General features: G+C 52.6%; 8 protein-coding genes across 8 annotated transcripts; 4 read left to right on the forward strand and 4 right to left on the reverse strand.

Moving 5' to 3' along the window:
* Positions 1-980: 980 nt before the first annotated feature.
* On the forward strand, positions 981-3631 carry PFLUO_LOCUS9022 (uncharacterized protein; the record flags this gene model as incomplete). Its single annotated transcript, XM_073786806.1, has 2 exons — positions 981-1182; positions 1308-3631. 2 exons carry the CDS (start codon positions 981-983, stop codon positions 3629-3631), a joined length of 2526 nt encoding a protein of 841 aa, XP_073643025.1.
* Positions 3632-4263: 632 nt separating this feature from the next.
* PFLUO_LOCUS9023 (uncharacterized protein) lies at positions 4264-5871 on the reverse strand (the record flags this gene model as incomplete). The annotated part of the gene is made up of 1 exon (XM_073786807.1): positions 4264-5871. The coding sequence occupies one exon, from the start codon at positions 5869-5871 to the stop codon at positions 4264-4266; it is 1608 nt and encodes a 535-aa protein (XP_073643026.1).
* A 185-nt stretch (positions 5872-6056) lies between these two features.
* On the reverse strand, positions 6057-8419 carry PFLUO_LOCUS9024 (uncharacterized protein; the record flags this gene model as incomplete). The annotated part of the gene is made up of 3 exons (XM_073786808.1): positions 6057-6164; positions 6223-8190; positions 8252-8419. 3 exons carry the CDS (start codon positions 8417-8419, stop codon positions 6057-6059), a joined length of 2244 nt encoding a protein of 747 aa, XP_073643027.1.
* A 3935-nt stretch (positions 8420-12354) lies between these two features.
* On the forward strand, positions 12355-13161 carry PFLUO_LOCUS9025 (uncharacterized protein; the record flags this gene model as incomplete). The annotated part of the gene is made up of 2 exons (XM_073786809.1): positions 12355-12708; positions 12769-13161. The coding sequence occupies 2 exons, from the start codon at positions 12355-12357 to the stop codon at positions 13159-13161; spliced, it is 747 nt and encodes a 248-aa protein (XP_073643028.1).
* A 1367-nt stretch (positions 13162-14528) lies between these two features.
* PFLUO_LOCUS9026 (uncharacterized protein) lies at positions 14529-17757 on the forward strand (the record flags this gene model as incomplete). Its single annotated transcript, XM_073786811.1, has 10 exons — positions 14529-14619; positions 14683-15104; positions 15155-15247; positions 15306-15501; positions 15558-15641; positions 15695-16098; positions 16157-16603; positions 16660-16870; positions 16930-17161; positions 17292-17757. 10 exons carry the CDS (start codon positions 14529-14531, stop codon positions 17755-17757), a joined length of 2646 nt encoding a protein of 881 aa, XP_073643029.1.
* Positions 17758-18865: 1108 nt separating this feature from the next.
* Positions 18866-20125, reverse strand: PFLUO_LOCUS9027 (mannose-1-phosphate guanyltransferase; the record flags this gene model as incomplete). Its single annotated transcript, XM_073786812.1, has 4 exons — positions 18866-18885; positions 18941-19964; positions 20026-20069; positions 20119-20125. 4 exons carry the CDS (start codon positions 20123-20125, stop codon positions 18866-18868), a joined length of 1095 nt encoding a protein of 364 aa, XP_073643030.1.
* A 354-nt stretch (positions 20126-20479) lies between these two features.
* Positions 20480-21532, reverse strand: PFLUO_LOCUS9028 (uncharacterized protein; the record flags this gene model as incomplete). The annotated part of the gene is made up of 1 exon (XM_073786813.1): positions 20480-21532. One exon carries the CDS (start codon positions 21530-21532, stop codon positions 20480-20482), a length of 1053 nt encoding a protein of 350 aa, XP_073643031.1.
* Positions 21533-22287: 755 nt separating this feature from the next.
* On the forward strand, positions 22288-24814 carry PFLUO_LOCUS9029 (i-AAA protease yme1; the record flags this gene model as incomplete). The annotated part of the gene is made up of 4 exons (XM_073786814.1): positions 22288-22416; positions 22468-22579; positions 22642-24359; positions 24416-24814. The coding sequence occupies 4 exons, from the start codon at positions 22288-22290 to the stop codon at positions 24812-24814; spliced, it is 2358 nt and encodes a 785-aa protein (XP_073643032.1).
* Positions 24815-24911: the final 97 nt, after the last annotated feature.

Genomic DNA, 24911 nt, shown 5'->3' on the forward strand with positions numbered 1-24911 from the left:
ATCGGAACAGCTGGTTACAGCTCGGTCGCAAATTCGCCAGCAAGAATCTAGGAACCCAGCAAGAAATAATTTCCACAAGCCCGGGATCGAAAATCACGCGTCGCCCGGTTCTGGGCTGGGAAGGGGGAGGGGGGGGGGGGGGGGGGGGGTGGTTGGGCGTGCGGCCGGCCCCAATCGATAGGGCGAGTAATTTCAGGAGGTGTCGGGGTTGCCGCTGCAGCCGGGCAGGCGTACCGAATGACCAAAGGAGAGACCGATGGAAGCAGATCGAAGGAGGCGACTAAGTCACTACTCAAAGCCCGAGAAGGGATGAGCAGGGCAAAGGGAAGGGATTCGGTCGCAGGGGTTGGGCGAGTGAGTGGGATGCGATCGGGGGTTGACCGGGAGGCGGGAGGCGCCAGTTGCGATCAGGGGATCGAGATGAGCTACTTGGCTCGACTTGCACCTTGCTGATCTTGGGGGAGGGATAGGGGGATAGGGCTGAAGAACCGGATCGGAGCAAACGAGCAGCACAAGATGAAAGAGAAGAAGAGAACAGAAGCAGAGTTGCCCAGGTGGGTTAGTGCCGGGCGGTGGGATAGTTGTGGAGAGGGGCACGTTTCATGCTTGTTGCGACTTGTCTATAAGGAAGAATCATCTGATCAGTCGATCTCGGGATGAGGCGATGATCGTCCTGTTCTCTTGTGATGGTTCTGATGCTGATTATGTGTATCTCGTGGTTCTAGCTCGAATCGGTCTACAGGTAGGCATCGATCCATACTGTAGCCAGCCGAACCTAGAATCCTGAATAAGCAGGTTGAGCATCTCTGGTGGAGCCCTCGCAGCGTGACGTGCTTTGTTATCCTGCCTCTCTCTCCCTCCCTCTCTCTCTCTGTCTTTCCCTCATCTCCCCTATTCCACCTACGGAGGACATGATCTCGATTCCCAGTCCCTCTTCTGCCTTCACTTGCTGAGCTGTATCACATTCTTTGCATTGGGTCATGGAGGGTGAGGCAGATCGCGTCTCCTCGGCCATGCGGCTGCAGACCTCTTTCCCCTACCCCATCTCGCTATCCTCCTCCTTCAAGCTGGACGAAGGCTACTCCGATGAAACTCGAAGCCAGACAGACAAAGAATCAGCATCAGATCAAGTGATGGTGCTGCCTGACTGGCTTCTTGCTCAGACCGAAGCTGAGAGAGCAGGTGAGTCTGGCACGCTTAAAGCCCCCCCCCCAGTTCCCAACACGAACACCAGGCCCCCACCGTGCCCGGTCTACCGCCGCCCTCCGGCTACCTGCAGACTATCGTGCTTACTGTCATTGTTCTAGAATTTGCCTACAGTGTCCTGCGATCGCTCCGTATATCCACCATTGCCGGCGTGGTCGAACGTTTTAACCCCCTTCTCCATATGGACCCGGTCATAAAGCTGCCCCCCGAACTCACCCTGGAGGTCTTCTCTTACCTTGAACCTCGTGTCCTCCTGAAAGCGTGTTTGTCCTCGCGCTCGTGGCGCAGTCGGATTCTTGATTCTGGTCTCTGGAGATTGTTGTACATCAACGAGGGTTGGCGCGTGGACCTGGGCGCGATTCGCAGGTGTGAGCATGCCTTCTCGGAACCGCTCTCTCCTCAGGCGCGCAAATCCCGCCCGCCGTACTTGGAGATCGACCTCGAGGAGCCCAAGCAAAAGAAGCGCGTGCCCCCGAGCTGGCTGGATTCGCGAAGCGCTGAGCTCCATCAGCTGCCGGATGGCGATGCCGAAATCGAGGCCGATGATGATAATTCGGACGTCGAGGGCGATCACGACATGATCGATGCCACTGATCGAGACTCATCATCTTCATCGAGAGACCGTCCGAGACCTGCTCAAAACTTTGTGTCCCCACTTCGTTCGCCCCTCGATCCACCCCTGAACTCGTCTCTCTTCACGCGCTCCGCAAACGGATCCGCCAAGCTCAATTGGGCGCATCTCTACAAGCAGCGCCGGCGACTTGAAGCCAATTGGCAGCATGGCCGATACACCAACTTTCAACTTCCCGACCCATCGCGTCCCGAAGAAGCTCATCGCGAATACGTGTATGCCATTCAGTTTTCCGGCAAATGGCTCGTCAGTGGAAGCCGCGATCGGACTGTTCGCGTCTGGGATCTTGAGACCAAGCGCTTGCATCACGCTCCATTGATTGGACACGTAAAATCGGTGTTGTGTCTTCAATTCGATGCCAGTCCCGAAGAGGATATCATCATCTCTGGTAGCAGCGACCAATCCGTCATTATCTGGAAGTTTTCCACTGGGCAGAAGATCCACCAGATCAAAAACGCGCACGCGGACTCGGTGCTGAACCTGAAATTCGACCATCGGTACCTGGTCACTTGTTCCAAGGACCGAACACTCAAGGTGTGGAATCGACGAGATTTGTTGGCGACCGATGACGACTACCCTCGCATTTGTCACGGTGCAGGAGCGACCTATCCTTCGTACATCGTGGATCTTTCCGATATTCCGCCCAATATGCTCGAAGCCCGCATGGCTAATGAACAGATTAAGCCCGTGCCGGCTTACTCCCGCCTCATGAGCATGGAAGGACACGGTGCCGCTGTCAATGCCATGCAGCTCCACGGTGACGAGATTGTCACCGCGTCTGGTGATCGCATGATCAAGGTTTGGAACATCCGCACTGGCGCCTGTGTGAAGACCCTGATGGGTCATGAGAAGGGCATTGCCTGCGTTCAGTTTGATGGCCGCCGCATTATCAGCGGTAGCAACGACAACACCATCCGCATCTATGACCACATCTCAGGAGCCGAAGTTGCCTGTTTGCGTGGCCACAGCAACCTGGTGCGCACCGTTCAAGCTGGGTTCGGTGACCCCCCAGGAGCTGACGAGGCTCTGCGCCTTGAAGCGCTGGCAGTCGAGAACGAGTTCTGGAATGCTCGACGGGCTGGCCTGCCTGTTGACCTTGGCCCTCGAGCTCAGCGCCGGGCTGGTCGCCTTACCAACACTTCCGGCTCTCGCGATCCCAATGATATCCCAGCACTTGGGGCAAAAATCCCCCCCGGAGGAGGTGGCAGCGAGTGGGCTCGTATCGTTTCGGGGTCATACGATGAGTCGATTCTGATCTGGCACAAGGACCGTGAAGGTTCATGGTCAATTGCCCACAGACTGTGCCAGGCAGAGGCCTTATCCAATGCCACCCAAGCCCACATCGAGGCCAACCCAGCAGCTGCTTCTGCACAGCCACTCCAACTGTTGATTCCAGTTCCAAATGCACCCGCCCCGATTCCTGTCGCTCCACAAAACACCAACAATAATAATGCCCCCAACCCCCAGCAGCAAGGCACTGCTGCTGCGGCGGCCCACAACCAGAACCACGCAGCCGTGGCACAAGGCGCCCATCACCTCGTCCACCCCCTCCCCCAAGCCCTTCTCGCCACCGGCGGCGCCATGATCAACCCCGTCATGGCGAACCATCATCATCACCACCACGCCCACGCCCACGGCCGTCGCGGCTCTCCCCCAACTTCCCGGGTATTCAAAGTCCAATTCGACTCACGCAAGATCGTGTGTGCTAGCCACGACCCCCGCATCGTGGGCTGGGACTTTGCATGCGACGACCCAGAGATCATTGAAGCATGTCCGTTCTTCGGCAGCCTGTGATTTCCTTTTTTTTTTGTCTACTAATCCATCATGACTTTTACGGTTGTTTCCCCCCTCATGACGGAGTTTTGTCTTCTTATTCCCATTTTCAATCTCACATTTCTGGGACAGTTTCTGTGCACATGGCGCTGGGTGTTCTGGTCACAACAGCATTCTACCTATCCATGTCGGTGTTCTTTATCAGCTTGTTTTTTCCCCATTTTGTATGATATGAATAATGGTCAAGAGATAATTTCCTGCGCATACTACCTATTATTCCATATAAGTGACAGGAGAGTAGAAGTTGGTGTAGCTCTACACTAGAATCACTATTCATGCTCACCAGATTCGTGCCAAGAGGATAGAACGATAGGTACTATACAGACAATACTCATGCAACAGTAAATATATACCTCTAACCATAAACTCCCCATGCAGAATCATAGAGTCATCTAGTTACTCACAAAGAGCATCCAGCTCAACAGCGAAGAACCATACAAGGTAACGATAATAACCTCCCTTCTCATTTCCGTCGCACATATACAAAAAGCCCTCTTGCAAAGATACCTACCCATCCCATCCCTAAGAAATGTATAACAGGGATGGTGCCTCTTGTGTATATAGACATGCCGACCAACCAAAAAAGAGAATCTTCACGATCTACGACCCAGTCGAGCAGTTAACACCCGCTGATACACATCCGAGATCCAAGGCGGCACTTGCAATCCCTGCCTTCCGGGACGCTGTTCCGGACCATTTCTGGCACCGCGAGACAGATGGCTCTGTGCTGTAGCGTACGTATCCCTCGAACTCATCTGCTCAAGCGGTTGATGCTCACGTTGGTGTTCATGTTCATCGTGTGTATCATGTCCAGGGCAGACGCCCATGCAGCAGCAGAGATAGAGCTGTGCTACTATCCAAGCCCCAACGTTCATCGGTGCAGGTATTTCGGAGTCGGTGCTTTCAGGTATTGCAATGGTGGTGATGGCTGTTGGGATTGAGCGCGTCTGTGCATGTGAAGAAAAAGAAGGATTGGCGGGTTGGTTGCTGGAGACTCCGACGCCTTGAGTGAGGGATACCACTGGATTGGCAGTTGGTGCTGCGCTTGTCATTTCATTCAGTCGGGATAGCCTCCGGGGAAGTCTGAACGGCGATGCAAAGCCTGATTTGCAGGGGTTGGCGATGACAGCTGGTTCGGGGATAGCAGGCGAAACAGCACTGGCGGCGAGGAAATGGTGTCTCGAAGTGCGTTCGTCCCTGCGTCCCCAAGCAGGAGACGGAGCTGGAGTTGGAGCTTGAATATCTTTTGCATCTCTATCCTCGGGGCCACCTTCAGTGCCGCCATTCGCCGCGGGAAGGTTTCCCCGATGGAATGGGTGATCGTGTAGCTGACCGGCTTGGTTCATCCCATGTCCGCTCTGCCGGTAAGGAAACCGACCCTGTACGATCGTTCCATCTTCGGCGCGCCCGATACCAGCCACAGAATGCACGTTGCTAGGACGTGGGTGTTGTGATGATGCAGAGGACAAGGGCGACAAGCCGAAGAACTGTCTCAAGGTGTCGCCGTATGACTGCGTTCGCTGACCATCAACACCACGCCCGCTTGGAGATGCAGAAGCCTCGGCGCCTGTACCACGTTGTCGAGTCAAAAACTGCGCAGAGGTGCGAACTGCTTCCGGAGAACCAAACGAAGGGAGTCCTGGAGGCGTGGGCGCCCTCACAGGCGGCGGATAGCGAGGCTCGGCCGGCGTCACAGCCGGACCCAAATTGTTGCTAGGCCTTCTGGCAGCGGAATGACGTCCGTCAGAGACAGCTTTGCGATGCGCCAGAGGATCCGGCTTGCGAATTTCGTTTGAAACAGATTGGATCGCGTGATGAGGATATGGATCAGACAACATCTGGGACCGCCAGTAGATTATCGGTCTGCGTGTTTGGATACCTTCATAGGGAGAATCCGTCGACGAGAGGCCCTGAGAGTAATCTGTCGGAACGAACATCGCCAGGTTGGCTGCCAGCCCTTGCTCGAAGGCGGAGATTCTAGGGACAGCTTCGCAAGATCGGGCTTCCTCGGTCGACGTGCTGGCTCGGATGGCGTTATATATGTACCGTTCGTCGCTGGGATTGGAGTCGGAGGACTCGGGGATAGCATAGCGTGGTGCTGGGAACGTCGCGCCGGGGACGTTGCTCTCGCGGCGAGTGCTAGATGCGTCCATGAAGGACTCAGGTCGCCGGGGTGTGCTCGCCCGGCGAAGGCGATCCATACTGAGAGAAGAATAAAGTTGAGCACGGAGAAAGAAACAAGTACAAGAAACGAAAGAGAGGAAAGTCGAGGGGTGTCCGGCAGGTTGATTGCTCTTGCCGTGGGAGAAACCAATATTATACAACAACCAGTCAAGTCAAGTCTATATGTACATTCTTGCGCATCAAAAGGGGGAATATCTCATAATCATAAGGGGGTGCCAGGACTGGGCATCGGCTTGCCTGTCGCTTGCGCGTGTTCTTTGCGCAGCGACCGCAGCAGTCCTTCGATTCTCCGGCGCTCTTCTTGCTCCGCCTATATTGAGGGTCAGTGAGAGGTGTAGATAGAAGTGGACCGGAAAGATATCTCTCACCTTTAAGATCTTCATATTCTCGTTGCGTGTGTCACGCATCATCTTCTTGAACTCGTTCTTCAGCACCATGGTCGAGGTTGTCTCCGAAGTGCCCTCGCGGCCCATGGATCCGGGGCTGCTCAGGTTCATATGGTTGATGCGTTCTTCGTTGAGCTGCATCTCCAGTAACTCGGTTCGCTCGCGCAGATTGTCGATAACGCCCTCAAACCGCTCGCGCTCTTTCTCGAACTCGATGCTGGCTTTGGTCATCGCCTCGTAGTCATCCAAGGTCTCCCGTAGCTCCTTCTCCAGGGTATTTGCCCGCTGCTGGAGATCGCCGCCGCCTTGCTGGCCCTTGAGTGTGGCAAGCTCCTCGGTGAGCTCAATATTCCGGGTGCTCAGAGCATCGATCTGGTTCTGGATTTCGGAGTCGACGGCGGCCTCGGTGGCCCGTTCCGCACGCGAACCATAGGCACCATCCAGCTCGGCCTTGACCATTGTCAGTTCGGTAGTCACCCGCGCGAGCTCGCTTTCGAGATCAGTCGTATCGCCCTGTACGCGATTGGCCTCTTCCTCGGCACTAGCGCGAGCCTCGTTGGCTTGCTGTAGTTCTTCTTCGAGTTGCGCTCGCTGGTCTAGCGCTTCCTTGACGCGCTCATCGGATTCGGCGCGGAGCTGCTGCATGGCAGTCTCCAGCTCTCCGATCTCTTGCTCGGCGCGTTCACGAGCTTCTCGAAGCTCTTCGGCAGCCGCAGCTTTGTCTTCAGGTGCTCCGTCTGCGCGTATTAATTCCATCTCAGCTCGGGAGGTCTCCAGATCCCTCTGTACCTGCGTGAGCTGCTCGTTGAGGTCGTTGATATGGGCATCTCGTTCCGCATCCGACTTGGAGTTGAGTTCGCGCTGTTGCTGAATCTGAGTGGTCAGAATACCCTTTTGCTCGAGAAGCCCGTTCACGCGGCTCTCCAGGCCATCCACGCCAGCCTGTAGGTACGACAGGAGCTCCTGTAGCCCATCCCCCTCGGATGCCTCCGGCGGCGGAGGAAGTGTTGGAGAGCGCGTCAAGCCAAACCGGTCAACAATGACCTGTAACTGTTTGTTGACCTCCGCAATTTGGTGTCTCCACGAACCCTCGGTCTCCGGAGCTGGAGCAGCCACGCCGGCCCCCGAGCTGAGGGCGTCAAGACCATTTTCGATGTAGATCAAGTGTGCCTCAACCGTTGCCATCGGATTCACTGGACCACCATCACCCGATAGTTGTGGAGGCGAATCAAAGTCTCCATCGGGGTTGGATCGTAAAACCATATTGCGCATACGCTCACTGAGCTCCTCCAACCTCCTCTCCGTGCTCTGCATGGCAGCCATGCTCATTGGCGCCGAGCCGTTGGCATCTTTCCCATACCAGCCCATCCCATCCAGGTGCTCCGGTGTTCGGTACAGACTACGATCGTCGAATTCATGGCCGTCGTAAACGCTCTCCGAGGTTCGGTCCTTTGGAGGCTTCTTCAACCCCTTATGGGTCATCTGCAAGACACCCGCCGTATGCTCCAACAGCCGCTGATGAATCTGCTGAGCCCTCCGTTCCAATTTCCACAGTTCTTGCGCTAACTCTTCACACTTGCGCTGGGCGACCGCTAGTTCCGAGTCGCTTTTGCTCGACGCACCGGTCGCCCCATTGCGTCCAAAAAAACTTCGGCTTCTCCGGTGGCCGTTGGCACCATTCTCCTCGCTGGTCCGCGGGCTTTCGGGGTTGTAGAGTCGGCCAAGAGATTGGGCTGCATCGCGAAGCTTGATCTCCAGGGCCAACTTCCGCTTCGTGCCTTCGATGCGGTTGGACAGTAGCTTGTTTTCCTTTTTGAGGTCTTCCGCTTCCTCATAGGACAGAACCTCGTAGCTCATGCTGTCCCCCATGGCCGTCTCGGTGAGTAAATACATGGTGATCGGGTCGTTAGCGTTCAGGAGGGCGGAGCTGCGCGGATGGACCGAATTCAGCTGCAAGACAGAAGATAACTTGGTCAGCCAGATCAGTGTTTTGTCTTTGAAATAAACATACCGGGTTGTACCGCGAGCGGTCTCCGTTTTGCGGGCTGAGGGCATCGCGATAGCCGTCGACCAGGGCTTTCGCGAGCGGTGGTGGCTGGCCGTCGGAGGCGGTTACGGTCGAGAGGTATCGCGGGTCCCCGTAGGAGGACTTGCTGGATCGAAGGCTATTGATATTCATAATGACCTTGGACAAAATCAAGGACAGGCGGGCATTATGGGTGAGTTGTTGGATCGGAGTCGATAAAAAAAGACACTTGGAGATCAGACGGCGGGGAGAAAAGAAAGGGAGGATCGGCGCGGCTGACCCGGGTCGAGCCCAGCCATCAGTGCTGGGGATCTTGTTCTTGTTTAGTCTGGTTGGTTCCTGACTATCAACATCAGTATCGGTGGAGTCGGCTTTGCTATTGTGATTAATAGGTGATGATGATTAGTTATTGAATACATTCATTGTCATTTCCTTCCACTTCCCTCAGTACTACAGAATAGGCAAGCACGTGAGCACTACACGGCACTATTTCACACCTGCCAAGGAAACCCTAACTAAGCCAACGCACATGGCGCCTATGATCATAGAAAAAGCCGTTTGAACACGCCTCTAGACAGTGGTCTCGATCCGCCCCTGTTTTTTTGGGCATTAGACCTTCGTGTGCTCGGTCATTTCTGGAAGTAGAACATAATAGTGCACATGTTAAGGCTTTCACACAGGGAAATCAATCTCAAGCAAAGGCCAACAATGCCAATGGAGCTTTTACAAAGGATGTCCCAAAGAACAAACCCCGCTCTTGGAAGCCACGATGCGCCTCGTGCGGCTCTTAGACTCGAGTCAAATGTTGAGGAGCGCTTGTCATACTGTGGCACACCGATCTTCATCTGGGAAACATTTTCGTTGCCCCCAACGAGTGTTCAAGAAAAGTAGCCCTCATCAACTTTCAGTCAACGATGATACCTCCCGCATTTCTCCAGGCCAAGTGTTGGATTTCCCGGCAAGTGCCTTTATTCGTTCAATCCGCCCAAGTACGGCAAAACCCGCGCGGCTGACTCGCGGACGGACCCTCGACAGCGAAACCCCCACCCAAACCCGCGTTCGGTGAAGTGTAGTCCCTACTGATTTACCCCTATCGTGCCTCACTACCTGCTCCAACGTTATCCAGGAACGGCATCAACTTTGTCACTTTGTTGGACGGATTCTTCACCTCGTCGATTTTGATACCCAATCTCAAGCCACTTTCTGTGGCGTAGGGCTGTCATGGATCAACTCTCTAAAACGTTCAGCCCCTCCCACTCCTGTGCGCCTAATGCCTGCGCCTCTTGTCGAAGTCAAAAGCGAAAGTGTGATAAGCAGGTGCCAAAATGTAGTCGATGTGTAAAGTATCATCGCCCGTTTCCTTGTTTCCCCTTCAGTATCTTTCCCTACTCTCGGGTTGATCTTGTTAACGGAGCAAAAGGATGAGCCTAAGTTGCAACTATAATTGGTATGAGGCGGAACAACACTTCAACACACATCACTCTCAGTCAGAATTTCTCCTCTTCCATGTACCAGTGTTTCAGGGTCATCAATGGCTTCATGGCGCCTTTCAGTCCCTGCAACCTTACTGGCAGAACATGCCGGCGTGGAGCACGGATATCCATCGACTCTTCGTGAGATTGGACACAACCTCACTGGCTGAAGAAACTTCATCTCCAGGCGAAACTCTGCGGGCTTACTTTGCAAACATTCATCGGTGGTTCCCGGTCATCCAGGAGCGCATATTTCGAAGGCAACTTTCACAGCTGCAACATTCTCCTCGAGCAGAAACTGCACTTCTCTTCCTGACAGTGTCCCTCATAATGACGGGAGGAACGGCAAGTAACGGACGCGATGATTGCCAGAGCCAGCTTTACTATCTCTGTAGATACCTGTTCTCTTTTTTCCAGTCTGTTCTCCCACCTTCTTTGGAATTGGTGCAGGTCGGACTCTTGCTCGTGCTGTATGAACTAGGATCTGCCCGTTTTCAGGCAGCGTCTCTGAATATTGGAACTTGTGCAAGGCTAGGGTACGTGCTGAAGTTAAACGTTGATCTTCATGAGGACCAGGACTATTCATCATGGGCTGAGACCGAAGAACGGAGGAGGGTCTGGTTGGGAACATATATGCTGGACTGGTAAGCATAAAGTCCCGCTAACTTGGACTCTCAGGGCTAAGGAAGCGGACTTATCACATGTAGTCTTATCCACCAGGCTGCGACGGATTTCCAAGCGCCACATGCGGTGAACAGGCCCGCCAGCCACTTCCGACTCCCGGTAGACGACGGGGAATGGGAAAGTGTCCCAGAAGGGCCCTTTCAGCGGTTTTTTCAGCCGTCCTTTTCCACACCATTGGACACCCCACTATCCTACTTCGCCCGCGAGATTCAAGGCGTCCACATTCTCGGTCAAGTGCAGGCACTGCAGAGCATGGTAGATTCCGACTGCTTTATGCGTAAGTTTGGGGTACTCGATAGCACTTTGATTCTATTTATGGAAAAGCTATTTGAGCAAACACCCGGTAGTTGGGAGAACTTGTGTGGGGCCAACGCAATTGCCTTGATGTAACTAACCTCCTTCCGTCCTGAGACTTGAAACTTACACTTGAACAGTTGTGCTCTCAGCCTTCATCGGATTCGAATGGGATTTGGAAATAGTGACCAGGAGGTCATATATCGTTCAGAAGCGTTCCGCGCAGAAACCATGTCTAATGTCGCGCTCTCCTCCATCATCAACATGGTATGGGATATTTGTTCAAAATTCAATGCGCTCCCGCTGGGTGACAAAATCAGCCCGGTGCCGTTGCCGGCAGTTATATGTGCAGGAGAAACTGCTCTCACAGCGGGTTGGCTGAATCGGCTTGATACTAAGCCATGTCGCCTGGATTATGAACCTCTCCGACAACTCCTTGCGTATGCTACAGAAACCTGGGATCTTGCAGGTATGGCATACACCCAACCTCGCCTGGGTTGTTGAAATGGAACAGTCGCCGAAGCTGACTATATTTCCAGAGAACTACCTCCAGCGAATTGGATGAAGTTTTATCATCCAATATAGGTCAACCGCCTTGAACCGAGTTGCAATTTCTGTGTTCATCTTTCATCTAAAGACCAGATTTTGAATATATTTTCACAGACCTGGTAGTGAAATTCCAACCCCTCAGCAAGAGCCCAAGATGTAGGAAGCCCGTTTCAAGCAAATGGTAGGGGCTGTTCACACGGCCAACGTTGGCTGCTCTTTCGTAGTTTATGCTACAAGAACCGGATAGTGGGAATTGCCGGCATTTATGTTTCAAATCAGATGGCACATTGAAGACGAACTAGCGCCCGGGAAGTTTCCACCGCCATGTTGATTCCGTGGCTCACTCAATATAACACTAACCACAACGCGGCCGCTAGTTGGATATTTAAGGTTTGCCCTACCAGCTACGGCTCGGTACTTGGCCGTTTGAGACACAATGGAAAAGATGACATACTGGGTTGTGGTTTACAAAGAAGCTTTCATTGACTATTACAAATTCCGAAGCTTGTTTTCCATGGCTGATACCCTTCCGCCATGAACATGCCGAATATCGTCAAGGAGGCGGGCGCTTCAACCGCATAAAACTCTTTTACCAGAATGGCCGCTTCAATTAAGCTGGTACTGCTACCGCCGACTGTGACTGGTACTTAGACTTTGATGAGGCCGGCCTTGACTGCAGCCAGCCACTCGTGTTGACAGGGGGCGGCCGCTAGTGCTGGGGCTCAATAATAATCCCGATGGTACGGTATAATCCATCCAGTGGATTTTGAAAAAGCATACTACTGATCCGTGTACATTGCATTCCACCCTGTACGATGTCCGTGGAAGAACAGGCGCAGAGCTGAAAATCCGTTCACCGATAATTTGGGCGTCATGTTTCGGCTTGCACTGAGCTAGCCACCATCGGCCGCTAGCGTACATGTTGAGGACGGCCAACCTTCTATGGTATCTCATAATCATTTATAAAGCATGAACAAGCCGTTGATTCCTTCTCATTACATTCATATATCACTAGCAGAAGATTCTTTCTGCATCACATTTGGAACAATCCGCTTATATTCGCGCAACTTTGTTTTCAACTAAGATTCCATGGAGTCTGCATCTGCTCGCATGATGCTGCTGATTGGCTCCGGCCCTGGAGTTGGTGTGGCCGTTGCATCGCAATTTGCTCAGCAGCATTTCGACCGAGTTGCTTTATTCGCGCGGAATCCCCAGCAGCTGCAGAAGGACCGAGAGGCGGTGCTCGCATCGGCAGCGAGCGTCAACAGGGTGGTGGTCGTTCGGACGTGGCAGGTGGACATCAGTGATTCGAGTCGGCTACAGCAAGCCTTGTCCGAAGTCGAACAGTTTGGCACTTTGGAATGTGTTTATTTCAATGCTGCACGGGTGGACAGCAGTCTGCTCTTCCAGTTCCCGCTAGAGAGCATCGAGGAAGATTTTCGAGTATTTGATACCTTCTCCACTTAACGGGCTTCTCTAATATATACTAAATGGAAACTATAGGTCTCGGCCTCAGCTCTGTATGTGACATCGCGCTGGGCGGTACCCCTTCTGCTTCAGAAGGCGCAATCCGATTCTGAGGCAGACTGGAAACCATCACTGTTGGTGACCAGCAGTTTGCTACCTAAAGATCCAATCCCCGAGCTATTTGCTCTGTCCATGGTCAAAGCTGCACAGGCAAATCTGGTCAAATCGCTGGTCAAAACATTCACCCCACAGGGTGTGCATGTCAGCCTTGTAGTGATCGGGGGGCAAGTCGCGCGGGATGCCTTGGCTTTAAACCCGACTAAGATTGCGGAACTGGCATGGAAACTGTTTGACCAAGAGCGCAAGGACTGGACTGCACAGGTGACGCTTCACGAAGACGGCACTGTCGATTGGAGTCCATCAATATGAGCAAGTCAATTAGTAGAACGTGTATGGCCAAATGGCTGGTTGAGACGTGGTCAACGAGAAGTCAAATTTAACCACCCGACTATTCTTGTTGAAATAGAAGGTGGAGACCCTCTTAATTGTATCCAAATGTCTGGCACTGTCGCTGAGAGAAAGCTCAAAAATTGAAATCCTCTTTACTCATTTGAATGTTCGTCATCGGTTGTATGTCCCTTTAATGGAGCCTCTGGCTTAATCTAGTCTGATAAACACGTGTTCAGCCTTGCCGAGGCACACAGAACATCAGCTTTCTTGACTATGAAGACTTGAATTATTGACTGGTAGTGGATAAGATGATAAGTTCAATTCAAACAAAAAGAAAAACAGCTAGGGATCACAGGGAAATCATCATCTAAAAATATAGCGAACAAAACAAAGCCATACTTTTGGTTTCATACAAATTGGTGGAAGCTCAACCCCTGTCAGCATGGAACAAGAAAACTTACCGGGAGATATATTGGGACATGCAGGATAGAAGCGCGCGCCTTTGTTGAGTCCGAAACTCAATGCGTCCAAGCCTCATAGGTATAACCTTAGTGTGAAGAAAAAAGGCTAGCGTAAAAAGTGGAGTTCTTCACTTAAAAATGATCAGGTACTGTACCTTGTTCAACTCAGGTTCACGGAGTGGGAGGCAATAGATATCCTGATCCTTCGTGGTATTATGCGCAGAGAATTGATCTAACAGTCTGTAGGCATATCTCAATTATTAATGTTGTCGCTCAAATGTAGAAGCGGACGCGCGCGCGAATAAAAGAGACCGATGTAACCCCTTTTGCGTAAAAATACGCAGCGCTAGTGTTTCGGGTCCAGTTTTTTTTTACATTTGGGGTTAGCAGTAAGCCTATTTTGAGTACGACGGCTGAGCGTAGGCTGAGCCGCAGGGTCCAATTTCTCCACGAGGCTGTGTCCTTGTTGATCCGAAATGGTTGTTTTGCACAACCCGGCGCAAAATATCCCAAATCTGTTGTAAAGATGACATTCCTTGTTCACGCAAGTCTAAGTAGGCTGGCGCACATGTATCTAATGGTCAACTAACACAAGTATGATTAGAATCTTGGTAGCTGAACGCGACCTTTTAAAATGATAATGTGCCGCTCGTAATTTGCTTACTTGATGCCCTACAATGGGACTATCTCTAGTTCATTAGGCTTTTTCAGTGGAGCAAGACCTATATAGTGGCCTCCACAGCGGTTAAAATAGTACATTTGCTGCGTCTACTCTCCAAGCCCCCTAAAATGAGTATATAAGACCATTCCGTGCCCAAGAAGAATAACTTATAGGAACATACAAACTGTATCTCCTCTTTTACCACAACCTCATATCTGCCAAAAATGAAGGGGTTCAGAAGTTTGCTGGTGCAAACACTAGCCTTGGCTTCCTACGCGAATGCTTGGGCCCTTGACCAACGTTGTACTGATCTTGGTACGCATATGCTCGGCTCACCTATGATCCTTCCTTGGAATATCATGACTGATAAAAGTTTAGGGCATAATAAACTCGTCACAAAGGCCATGGATGATGCCTTCGAGCTTGCCCAGTCAGGTTTGGATGTGTGGAATGCCCTCAACGGGGGCACCTATAACCAGGCTGAAATTGATCTCCTGGAAAATATGTTCGCATGGGCTGTCACAAACGACAATGGTCAAAAAAATGTGAACACTGGCCATGAACAGTGGACTTATATTCAGGATATATTCCAAGGAGTCCTAGACTTCAAAGCTCCTTCCAAAAGTCCGCCCAGAGCGACAGATCTGATTGTCTACTGCGATTTTTCTCGCTACATTGAGAACGAGGACTGCAAACACAACAAAAAGCCCGGATATGCCTGCGATACCGCATCGAACCAGGAGGTAAAAATGGACACCTCTTGGAAGGGTTGCAAGTCCGTCAAACCATTCCCCATCATGGTAGGTGTTTTTATTCCTGGTAAATCAGATGTTAGCTGACCACTAATAAGGCTATGACGGATTTGAACAATTTCTTCGCCGCTCAAATCGATATATGTAGCTGGTACCTGGATTTCTTCACTGAATCAAAAGAACAGTTCTCGGTATGGACGACCTATTCCTTACGATTTATCAATATGAAAGGTTGCTAATTCATCAAAGAACTCGATTCACGGATGGGGAAGGGTCGTAAAGCCCTTCCAGGATCTATTCAGCAAGATTACTCTCCGAACTCAGGTCGATTTTATCGCCCTGTTCGACCATACGATGCTTCATGAAATGACTCATGCGGTGAAAAAATATCCCGGAGACCATGATACCCAGACGGATGATAGTGGAGGAGATCTTGGCAGTTATGGTAAGGCTAAATTCTCCCCTCGATCAATACAAAGCACGCCGTCTGATCCGCTTAAGGTTGGAGCAACTGTGTGAAGCTTGGCAAATCGTCCAAATCAAATGCATACAAAAATGCAGACAGCTTTGCCTACTTTGGACTTGGTAAGTTGTCTCCCTATTTCTCTGTGCTTATCATCCGTTAACGCCATGGCTAGTTGCAAGATTGATCAACCCTCCGAGTGGCCAGGGTGGTGTTACCGCGACCACCAAGGGAGAAGTTGTCAAGCTCACTTCGGAGCAAACGCAACGAAACCAGGGAAATAGCCTCAAGGCCCGCCACGAACGCAACGTTCTTCCTCTTCCCGGTGCCTCTTCGAGCAGCAAACCGCATCACAGCGCCACTGTGAGCAGCAGTTACAAACCATCTTCCGGATTTTCCTCCGCATCGAAGATTCATTCAGGAACCTCAGCGAATCCAACCAGTGAGCACCATACTGGACAAGGATCTTCAGGCGTTGGCGGTCCAACTGGATCCTCTCCAACTGGACCCTCGACCACTCCGAGCATTACGTCCGCACCCACAACGCCTTCCTCTTCTGGTGCTGCAATTCCCTCAACCGTGAGTTTATTCACAATGTACTTTTATCAAGGAATTGTTCTGATCGTTTATATTTCAGGTTATCCCCATTACCAGTGGAGACTCCACTACGCAGGTCACCTACGTCTCGACACGCACCAGCTCTGAGGGCGGGCAGCCCACTGGGGTATGGAAATGCACCGGGCCCCTCTGTGATCTCGGCAGCAAATGTATTATCCCTATCTTCTGTGCTGACCAAGTTGGGAGCGGAACATCCTGGGGCCTTTGTTGCAACTGGCAACCGCACATACCCTCTCTTGGAGGTGGTGGCCCGCCCGCAGGGGGACCTGAACCAGGCCCACCGGAGGGAGATGACAACAATCACTCATCGGACTCTTCCAATTCCGACTCGTCTACCTCTACAGATAGGAGCAGTACAAGTGGCAGTAGCAGCTCATGTTCGGCAACCACTGCAAGCACTTGCGACGTGACTATCAGCAGCTATACGCCGTATAGGGCGAGCACTATTACCACTACTACGATCACGGTATGTTTTTTTTTCAGCTTCCATAATCAAGAAAGGGAACTGACAACCTGGAACAGGGAACTTGCTCCACAACCACTGGGTGTTCTGTTACTGATTACACATCCACCGTGTCTGCTTCGGGCAGCTCTACTAGTTCTGCATCAGTTGCGGTGGAAACCCCAATTTATGACAGATGGGATTGGGATGGTGATAGCAACTGGCTTCAGGAACAGCAATCCCTGCTGGTGGCGCTAGCATCTATGGCCAGTACCATCTCTTCTCCAGGGAGTTCGTCTAAGAGCAGTGTGCCACTGAGCACTCACTCTCACACTTCAACTACTTCAAAGAGTGGTTCAAGCTCATCCTCGACAATACCACTCAACTCACCAAGTTCCAAGACTCAATCACCGGGACCGTCAACTCCTTCATCTCGACCAGCATCTCCATCCTCGACAATTCCACCCAACTCACCAACTTCCAAGAGTCAACCACTGGGGCCGTCAACTACTTCCTCTCGGCCAGTTCCTCCATCGTCGAATCGACCAGGTCCTTCGTCCGCAACAGGACCGGCGGCTTCGGGTAGTGGTTCCAAGTCTTGGACCACCAAGCCTAAACAGTCGACTATTCCTCAACCCTCAGCCTCGAAGCCTGGTAGTGGGAATGCGTCTTCTCATAGGCCTCATCCCTCACCCCCTCACTCCATCCACAGTCCCACATCCTCGCGCAGACCTACCCGCACTCGTACGGTTCCACCAGCGGCTAGCTCAAATCCAGGTCGTCCGCCGACTGTCACCTACACTCCTGGTACTAGTTCCAGCACACCTAGCTCAGCACCCTCACCACAAGCGAGCTGCGCCATGTGGAGCGAGATTGCGGCGTACATGTTCGTTGTTTACGACATCCAGAATTGGAATGTCAATTTCGCCGACATTGAAAGCAGTCTCAAAAAGCAAGAGGGAGGCTGTGGTGACATGACTGCTTGGGACTTCAGCAACTCGACCACTTATGGCGTTGCTGCCAAGTTTAATCTCCCTACATTGATCGCGGCAGGGTGTGTTGAGCGTGCAATTGAGTCTGCCGGCGGCCCCAGCTCTTCGGACGTCAGTTGCCAAGGCCATGGCACCCATGTCTTCGATGGAGGTGACTCGGTGCAAGATATTTTGAACGATCTTTAGTCATTTATGAGCAATTTTGGCGTTGGGGCATGGTAGATGGTCATATATTTCTTGAGCTTTTCTAGGTATTACTATATTACGGATATATTGCAATGTACAACCTGATTTTTATAAATCCTAAATTGCCCTCTCTGTCTAATGAACCGTCCAATTGACGAGTAATAAGTCTTCAGGGCTACCTGCTAACATATCCATACCATGTACTGTAATAGCAGAATGATCGCCTAAACCTTCAGAAAGTGACATTAGTGAGCTCTGGTTGCAATTTCGTACCTCATCGCCCCTGATACATAGCCGAGAAGCCACATGGAGGCATCATGATCCAAGCTGATCATTGATCGTGTAGCGTCGTATGAGTGGTCAATCATTGGCCCCATTCCGATTCCATTGACATTGTACTTGAAGATCTTTTGTCCCCAAGGCTGAAAGTGTTTCTGTAGAACATTTGCATATGTGGACAGCTGCAAGGTTCGGTAGCCTAGGCCGGATTCTAGATTAGTACGAGTGCTGCGACATAACTATGTCTTTATGTAAAACTTTGTCGTGCTCCTTCGTACTCCTTCAAGATCATGTGTAGTTTGTAAACTGAATTTGAATTTTGGCTGAATTTTTGTCTCCCATTATTTACACCGAACACGCTAACCATATCATTAGAAGATAGATATAGAATGATTGCCTCTCGCCCGCTCGTGCCCAGATCGATAAGTCGAAGAAGGAAAATGGAAAAGGCGCGGAATAGAAAGGATAAAGTAAGGAAAAGAGACTAATTGTTTTAATTCTTGCGAACAGGAAAAACTGCACACCTCCATACCATCTAGGCTTTCTTTGCGAGGAAGGTATTGAATCCACTGAAAAACACGGAATTAAATGAGTACTGAGGATACGGCGTGTGGTGAAGGGGATGGGGGCGATGAACGGAAACAGGACCGAAGCGTGGAAATCGACGGCAGAAGAGGAAGATCACGCAGAAAACGACTCCGGTTGTAATGCTTGATATCAAGGTCGGGAAGAGGGAAGGAAGGTATCGGACGATAGAATAGTAACTAGGGCAAAATATTTCAAGGGGCGTATCGACGTGAGGGGAGAAGAGAGAAAAGAGTGCGCGAGATTACATGATGATCGCCGGAACTGGACGTGGAATGTTAGTACACAAGAAAACGGGTAGGGAAGGGGCTGAACCTACCATCAATGTTCTGCTTGATGCTCTTGTGAGGCAGAATCGAGCCGCCATTGACGTACACCTCGTCGGCGATGGTCACGTCGTCGCCCAGGACGGTGACGTTCTCCAGTCGTGCCCAGCGGCCGACTGAGCTATTCCACCCGACGATGGTGGACTTGATCCAGGCATGGTCCTTGACCTTGCAGTTCTCCATGACAACGCAGCGCTGCAGACGAACGCCATCGCCAATCACCACGTTGGGCCCGATGACGACGTTGGGACCAATGCGGCAGTTCTTGCCAATCTTGGCCGAGGGGTCGACCATGACGTTCCCGCCGTGCACATACGGTTCGGAGGTGGCGGCCAGCTTCTTGGGGTTGCGCTTAGCCAGCGAGGTAAGGTACAGGCAGGTGCCCGTCAGGAAATCCTTGGGTTGGCCGACATCCATCCAGAAGCCGTCCAGGTCAAAGGAGTGCAGCTGGCCGTCCTTGCAGATGGAGGGGAAGGTCTCCTGCTCGATGGAGGTGGGGCGCAGCTCAATGCGCTTGAGGACGCTGGGGTTCAGGATGTAGATACCGGCGTTGATGCGGTTGCCGACGAACTCGACGGGTTTCTCGACGAAGCGGTCGATGCGCGAGGCGTGATTGGGCTTGTGCACGACGACACCGTACTTGGAGGGCTCGTCCACCTTGGTGACGACGATGGTGCCCTCTTCGCCGTGGCTGCGGTGGAATGCGGCCAGCTCCTGGAACGGATAGTTGCAGATGATGTCGGAGTTCAGCACGAAGAAGGGCGAGTCGTCCTTTCCGAGGATCTTCTCGGCCAGCTTGAGCGGGCCAGCCGTGCCCAGCGGTTCCGACTCGACGGAGAATTCAATCCGTACGTTGTACTGCTCCTCGTACTTCTTGAGGGCTGCGACCATGACATCTGGGCGATAGTTGACCGCCAGTACGATATCGGTGACCCCAGCGGCGGCCAGGCTCTCGACCTGGTGCAGGATCATGGGCCGGTTGCCAAATTCCACGAGTGGCTTGGGAAGAGTGAGAGTCTAGACAGGAGGAATATGGTCAGTCAATTCTCCGAGTTGCGATCTGCAGCCAGTCACTCACCAGAGGACGCAGACGGGTCCCAAACCCTCCGACAAGAATGAGAGCTGGCGGTTGTTAGTATTTTTGTTGGATCAATTGGGGCAGAGTACATACCCTTCATGGTGAATTATTAAAATGGTAGAGAACAAAGTAGAGAAAGGGGTGATTAGGAGTAGTACGGGCACAGCAAGCAACAATATACCAGAGAAAGAAGGGAACAGCTGGCCCCGATGTATTTTTATCCGGGCGGCACGTGATGGGGGGAGGGGCACGTTTGCAGATAAATAAAGGGGTGCGGTGGGCCAGACTTCATTCTACTCCTGTCAGTGTCTCAGATGTCAACTCTCCGACTGACCGGACAGGGCATGCATCTAGCTCCCCCGGAATAAAAAAAGGCGACTATGCTGAATTCGGCTGGCTGCAAAATAGGGGCTCATACATCCCCGATCCCCGTCTGCGGCACATCTCTCCCCCCTTACTGCGTGTCCGGGGGCAGCCGCCCACGTTGTTGCACACCCGGCATTCCTAGCCCATCACCGCCTGCTCCATCCGTCGCACCCACAAAGTGCAACACCCATTCGCGGACTCGGCCTACTTTCTGCAGTGACAGGTCAATCGCAGCATTGCGGTCACGAGGGTCTATGGGTGCATTGTAAAATCCGCCTGCATCCGTCACCCCCACTAAATTGCGATGCAACAGATCGAGCGTTGTCATGCCTCGACGCAGGCTCTGTCCATAAACGCGATCCCGGAATGAACTCAGCCCTACGTTGCGCAGGAGGACAATGTCCCGAGGGCGGAGAGTAGCCAATGATCGACTCAGCCGATCCTCCTCCTCGTTCACCGGTTTTTCGGGTGGCAGCCAGAAACTGACCGTAAACCCAGCCCGTGTTTCGTCCCCGACGACCAGCTCGACAATGTCCATTTCGCGTTTCCACTGCCGCGTCACCACATGCCGCCGGGGGTGCACGGCCAGCACCCCGACGATGAGATTGACTGTCATGGTCTGTGGGGCGATCGAATCGAGATATCTTGTAGAGGGGAGATCCTGCAGATCTGCAAGCGGGCCCAGAATCCTGGGCAGACGGGGAGGATCGAGCGTCTCTGCCTCGCCACCGGATGGAATGCTGCCCGAAGTCTCCAGGCTGATGGTGCATAGCCCACTCTCCTGCGTGGAGTCCTCGGTGCGCATCCCGGAGATAGATAATTCAGAGGTCTCATGGACTGCAACGGAATGCTCGTAAAAGTCGGACAGCACAGAGTCTTCCTGGTCAGCTCTGGAAGCATTGTTGTGGATAGCATCTAGATGATCTGTGTTCAGGAACAGCGGGACCTCTGGACCCTTCTCCCCGTAGGCCGCCAATGGTTGTAGAACTCTCCATCTGACAGGTGTATGGCCCGAGGACTGTTGTTGGTTCGCATGCGAGTCTTCAAATGGAGGCATGGGAATATTCAGAAGCCCATCCTCGTCCCAGTCCAGATGGTTGGACAGGGGTGCTCCCATGAGAAAGATGGTCTTGCGAGGCATATTGTATTTCAGGTGCAAGCCTTGTCGAATTCGAGCTTATTGAAAACTACTTCACCTTTCTGCCTTAAGCTCATCCTTTTTGAACAGTGGCTTCACAATGGCTTCACACGGAATCACGTTGAGGGTGAAACAGCAAGGTAGGTGTCACGATATTTGGTGACCCATCATCACGGTGGTCTGGATGCTGCGCAGACGTGGTTGCCGGTTGGGCTGAACCATGGGACGCCGGGTTAGGGCAATCTATACATTTTCGTTGGGAAATGCGTAGACTGGACACAATTAGTTGGTGCTCTTTGTTGTTTGGCCCACAACAGTGGGGAGTGAGAGAGATGTCGCTAAGATCTGGACATAGTAGTTCTTAGGCAGCGACAAGAAATTGATGCCTTTAGGGTATATAAATCACGTGACGCTCTCAATACGGCCGGTCGGACAGGCCTAAGTGGCAACTGACTTTCGCCGCATCAAAGCGGACCGAGAGTCATCCGCCATCCTTGCCTCTTCTTCACATCACTCCCTGTTGCCGATGGCAACCCTTTTGATTCAGACCTGAACTGATTTTCATTTTCCTTTGCCTGTACATTCCCTCCATCCCAGGCGCCGATATCACCACTCCAACGCGGCCAAGTGCCGCCGGATAACGGACAACCATGGCCTTTCAAGTCCCGTTCCCTCGGCCGGTGAGGATAGCCCGTCGTCGACTCTTGAGTCACATTTCATCGCTAAATTTCACATCGTGCCAACAGAATGTCGCTGCCATGACGTCCGATCTCTGGCCTACGATGTCGAGCCTCTTGGCCGCGCCCTGGAAGCAGGCCGGTCGAATCTCCGCGGCCAACGCAAGCGAGACTGCCGAACGGAAACCCAATCGGAAAGAGAATGCTACGGTACGTGTTAACCAACGACGGTCAATACTTTATCTTTGCTGACCATAATAGGTATCTTCCCGCGCGTCGTTGCCCGACTGCCTCGACACTGTCTCCCTTGAAGCTTTGGAAGCGAAGGTTCTCGAGCGGCCCGCGCAATACGGATGGTCATCGTCAAGAGGAGGTAAGTGTACTTCAACAAAGTTCTCGATCAATATATTAGGTCTGACATAATGATTTTGATAGGCAACACGCTTTGGATTTCCCCGACGTTCGCACACGCCCATGGGCCTTCCCTTCCGAATGCTCGTTCCTTCTCAACTCTCACACCATTCCGTCTCCACTCCATACGACCGGCTCCGAAGTCCAGGGACCTCTCGAAGGTCCAGCAACAACGATTCCTGTTTGGAGGAGTGTCGCAGAACATTCTGGCCCAGAAGGAGAAGACCGCGAACAACAACCCGAACAGCGCAACCGCTCAGAATGCATTCTACCAGGCACTTCTTCGCGCCAACATGCCTGCGATCGTGGTCGAGAGATACCGAAGCGGCCAGTTTGCCAGCAACCCGTCGTCCGAAGCAAGCTACTTCAAGGCCCTGCAGCGTGTGGGTGGCGCAGACTCGGCGGCCGTGGCAGGTCAGAACCAAAACCTCGGTCCTGACCAGCTCCAGGCCGTTGGACAGGCAGTTGCAGCACGGAACTATGGCGGTCAGATTGGGATGGCCACTAAGCAAAACGGCACAGGTGCCAAGGAGGCGCCTCTCTACGTTGTGGTGGAGGAGTCTCTGGGTAGCACGGTGTTCCGATGGGTCAAGTTCTTGCTCTATTTTGGCTTTTTTACCTACATGTCGCTCGTCATGGTCACTATTCTGGTCGAAACCACCGGTGTGATGAAGAACATCCGAGGCACACAGAACAACGAGGCACAGCCCCAGCAGCAAACGGTCCGGTTCACCGATGTGCACGGTTGCGATGAGGCCAAAGATGAACTTCAGGAGCTGGTCGAGTTCCTTCTTAACCCCGAACGTTTCTCGTCCCTCGGTGGCAAATTGCCCAAGGGCGTTCTCCTGGTCGGCCCTCCCGGTACGGGTAAGACTCTGCTCGCGCGTGCCGTGGCTGGAGAAGCTGGCGTTCCGTTCTTCTACATGTCCGGATCCGAGTTTGACGAGGTTTACGTGGGTGTTGGTGCCAAACGAGTGCGCGAACTTTTCAACCAAGCCCGTGGCAAAGCTCCGGCGATCATCTTCATCGACGAGCTGGACGCGATTGGTGCGAAGCGAAACGAGCGCGATGCTGCATACGTGAAGCAGACTCTCAACCAGCTGCTGACCGAACTCGACGGATTCTCTCAAACCAACGGAGTCATCATCATCGGTGCCACCAACTATCCCCAGTTGCTGGACAAGGCGCTGACCCGACCTGGTCGATTCGACCGCAGGGTCGTTGTCGGCCTGCCGGACGTTCGGGGCCGCATGGACATTTTGAGGCACCACATGAAAGAGGTTCAGATCAGCACCGATGTTGACGTCGCCGTTATTGCGCGCGGCACGCCTGGCTTCTCCGGTGCCGATTTGGAGAACCTGGTCAACCAAGCTGCAATCCGCGCCAGCCGTGACCGCAAGCCCAAGGTCGGCCCGCTGGACTTCGACTGGGCCAAGGACAAGATCATGATGGGTGCCGAGGCTCGCAGCCGCATCATCCAGGACAAGGACAAGCTCTTGACTGCGTACCACGAGGCTGGCCATGCGCTGGTTGCTTACTTCTCGCCTTCCGCGACGCCGCTGTACAAGATCACTATCGTGCCTCGCGGCATGGCCCTGGGTGTGACCCACTTCCTTCCGGAAATGGACATGGTCTCGAGGAACTACACGGAGTATCTGTCGGACATTGATGTTTCAATGGGCGGCAAGGCAGCCGAGGAACTGATCTTCGGACCGGACAACGTCACCAGTGGCATTTCAGCGGTATGTCATTTTCCTATCTCATCTGGCATATTCAATAACTAACATGTTTATTCTAGGACATCCAACAAGCAACCGAAACGGCATTCACACTGATCACCCGCTTCGGCTACTCCAAGAAATTGGGCAACGTTGATCTCTCAAGCAACTACGAACGCCTCTCATCTGAGACCAAGCAGGAGATCGAAGGCGAAGTGCGCCGCCTCGTCGAGGAAGCCCGCGCCCGCGCCGAAAAGATCCTGACCGAGAAGCGCAACGAACTAGAGCTCCTCACCAGGGCGTTGATCGAGTACGAGACCCTTACGAAGGAGGAGATGGAGAAAGTCCTGAAGGGTGAGAAAATTGAGAAACTCAAATCAAACCCCAAGGCTCCGCTGAAGCTGCCCGATGCCCTGCTCGATGCGAATCTGGGGCCTTCCTCCGCCGGTGCTGGTGGTCCGCCACCCGCAGCGGAGTAAAAGCAAAGCTTCATGTCATTCTCAATGCCTTTCTTTCTCTATTTTTTCTTGTCCATTGTCTCCTCTCTTTCTCCCCTTATTTCTCTTTTATCTTCTT

The sequence above is a fragment of the Penicillium psychrofluorescens genome (assembly GCF_964197705.1).
Source record: "Penicillium psychrofluorescens genome assembly, chromosome: 6".
Classification (NCBI taxonomy): domain Eukaryota; kingdom Fungi; phylum Ascomycota; class Eurotiomycetes; order Eurotiales; family Aspergillaceae; genus Penicillium; species Penicillium psychrofluorescens.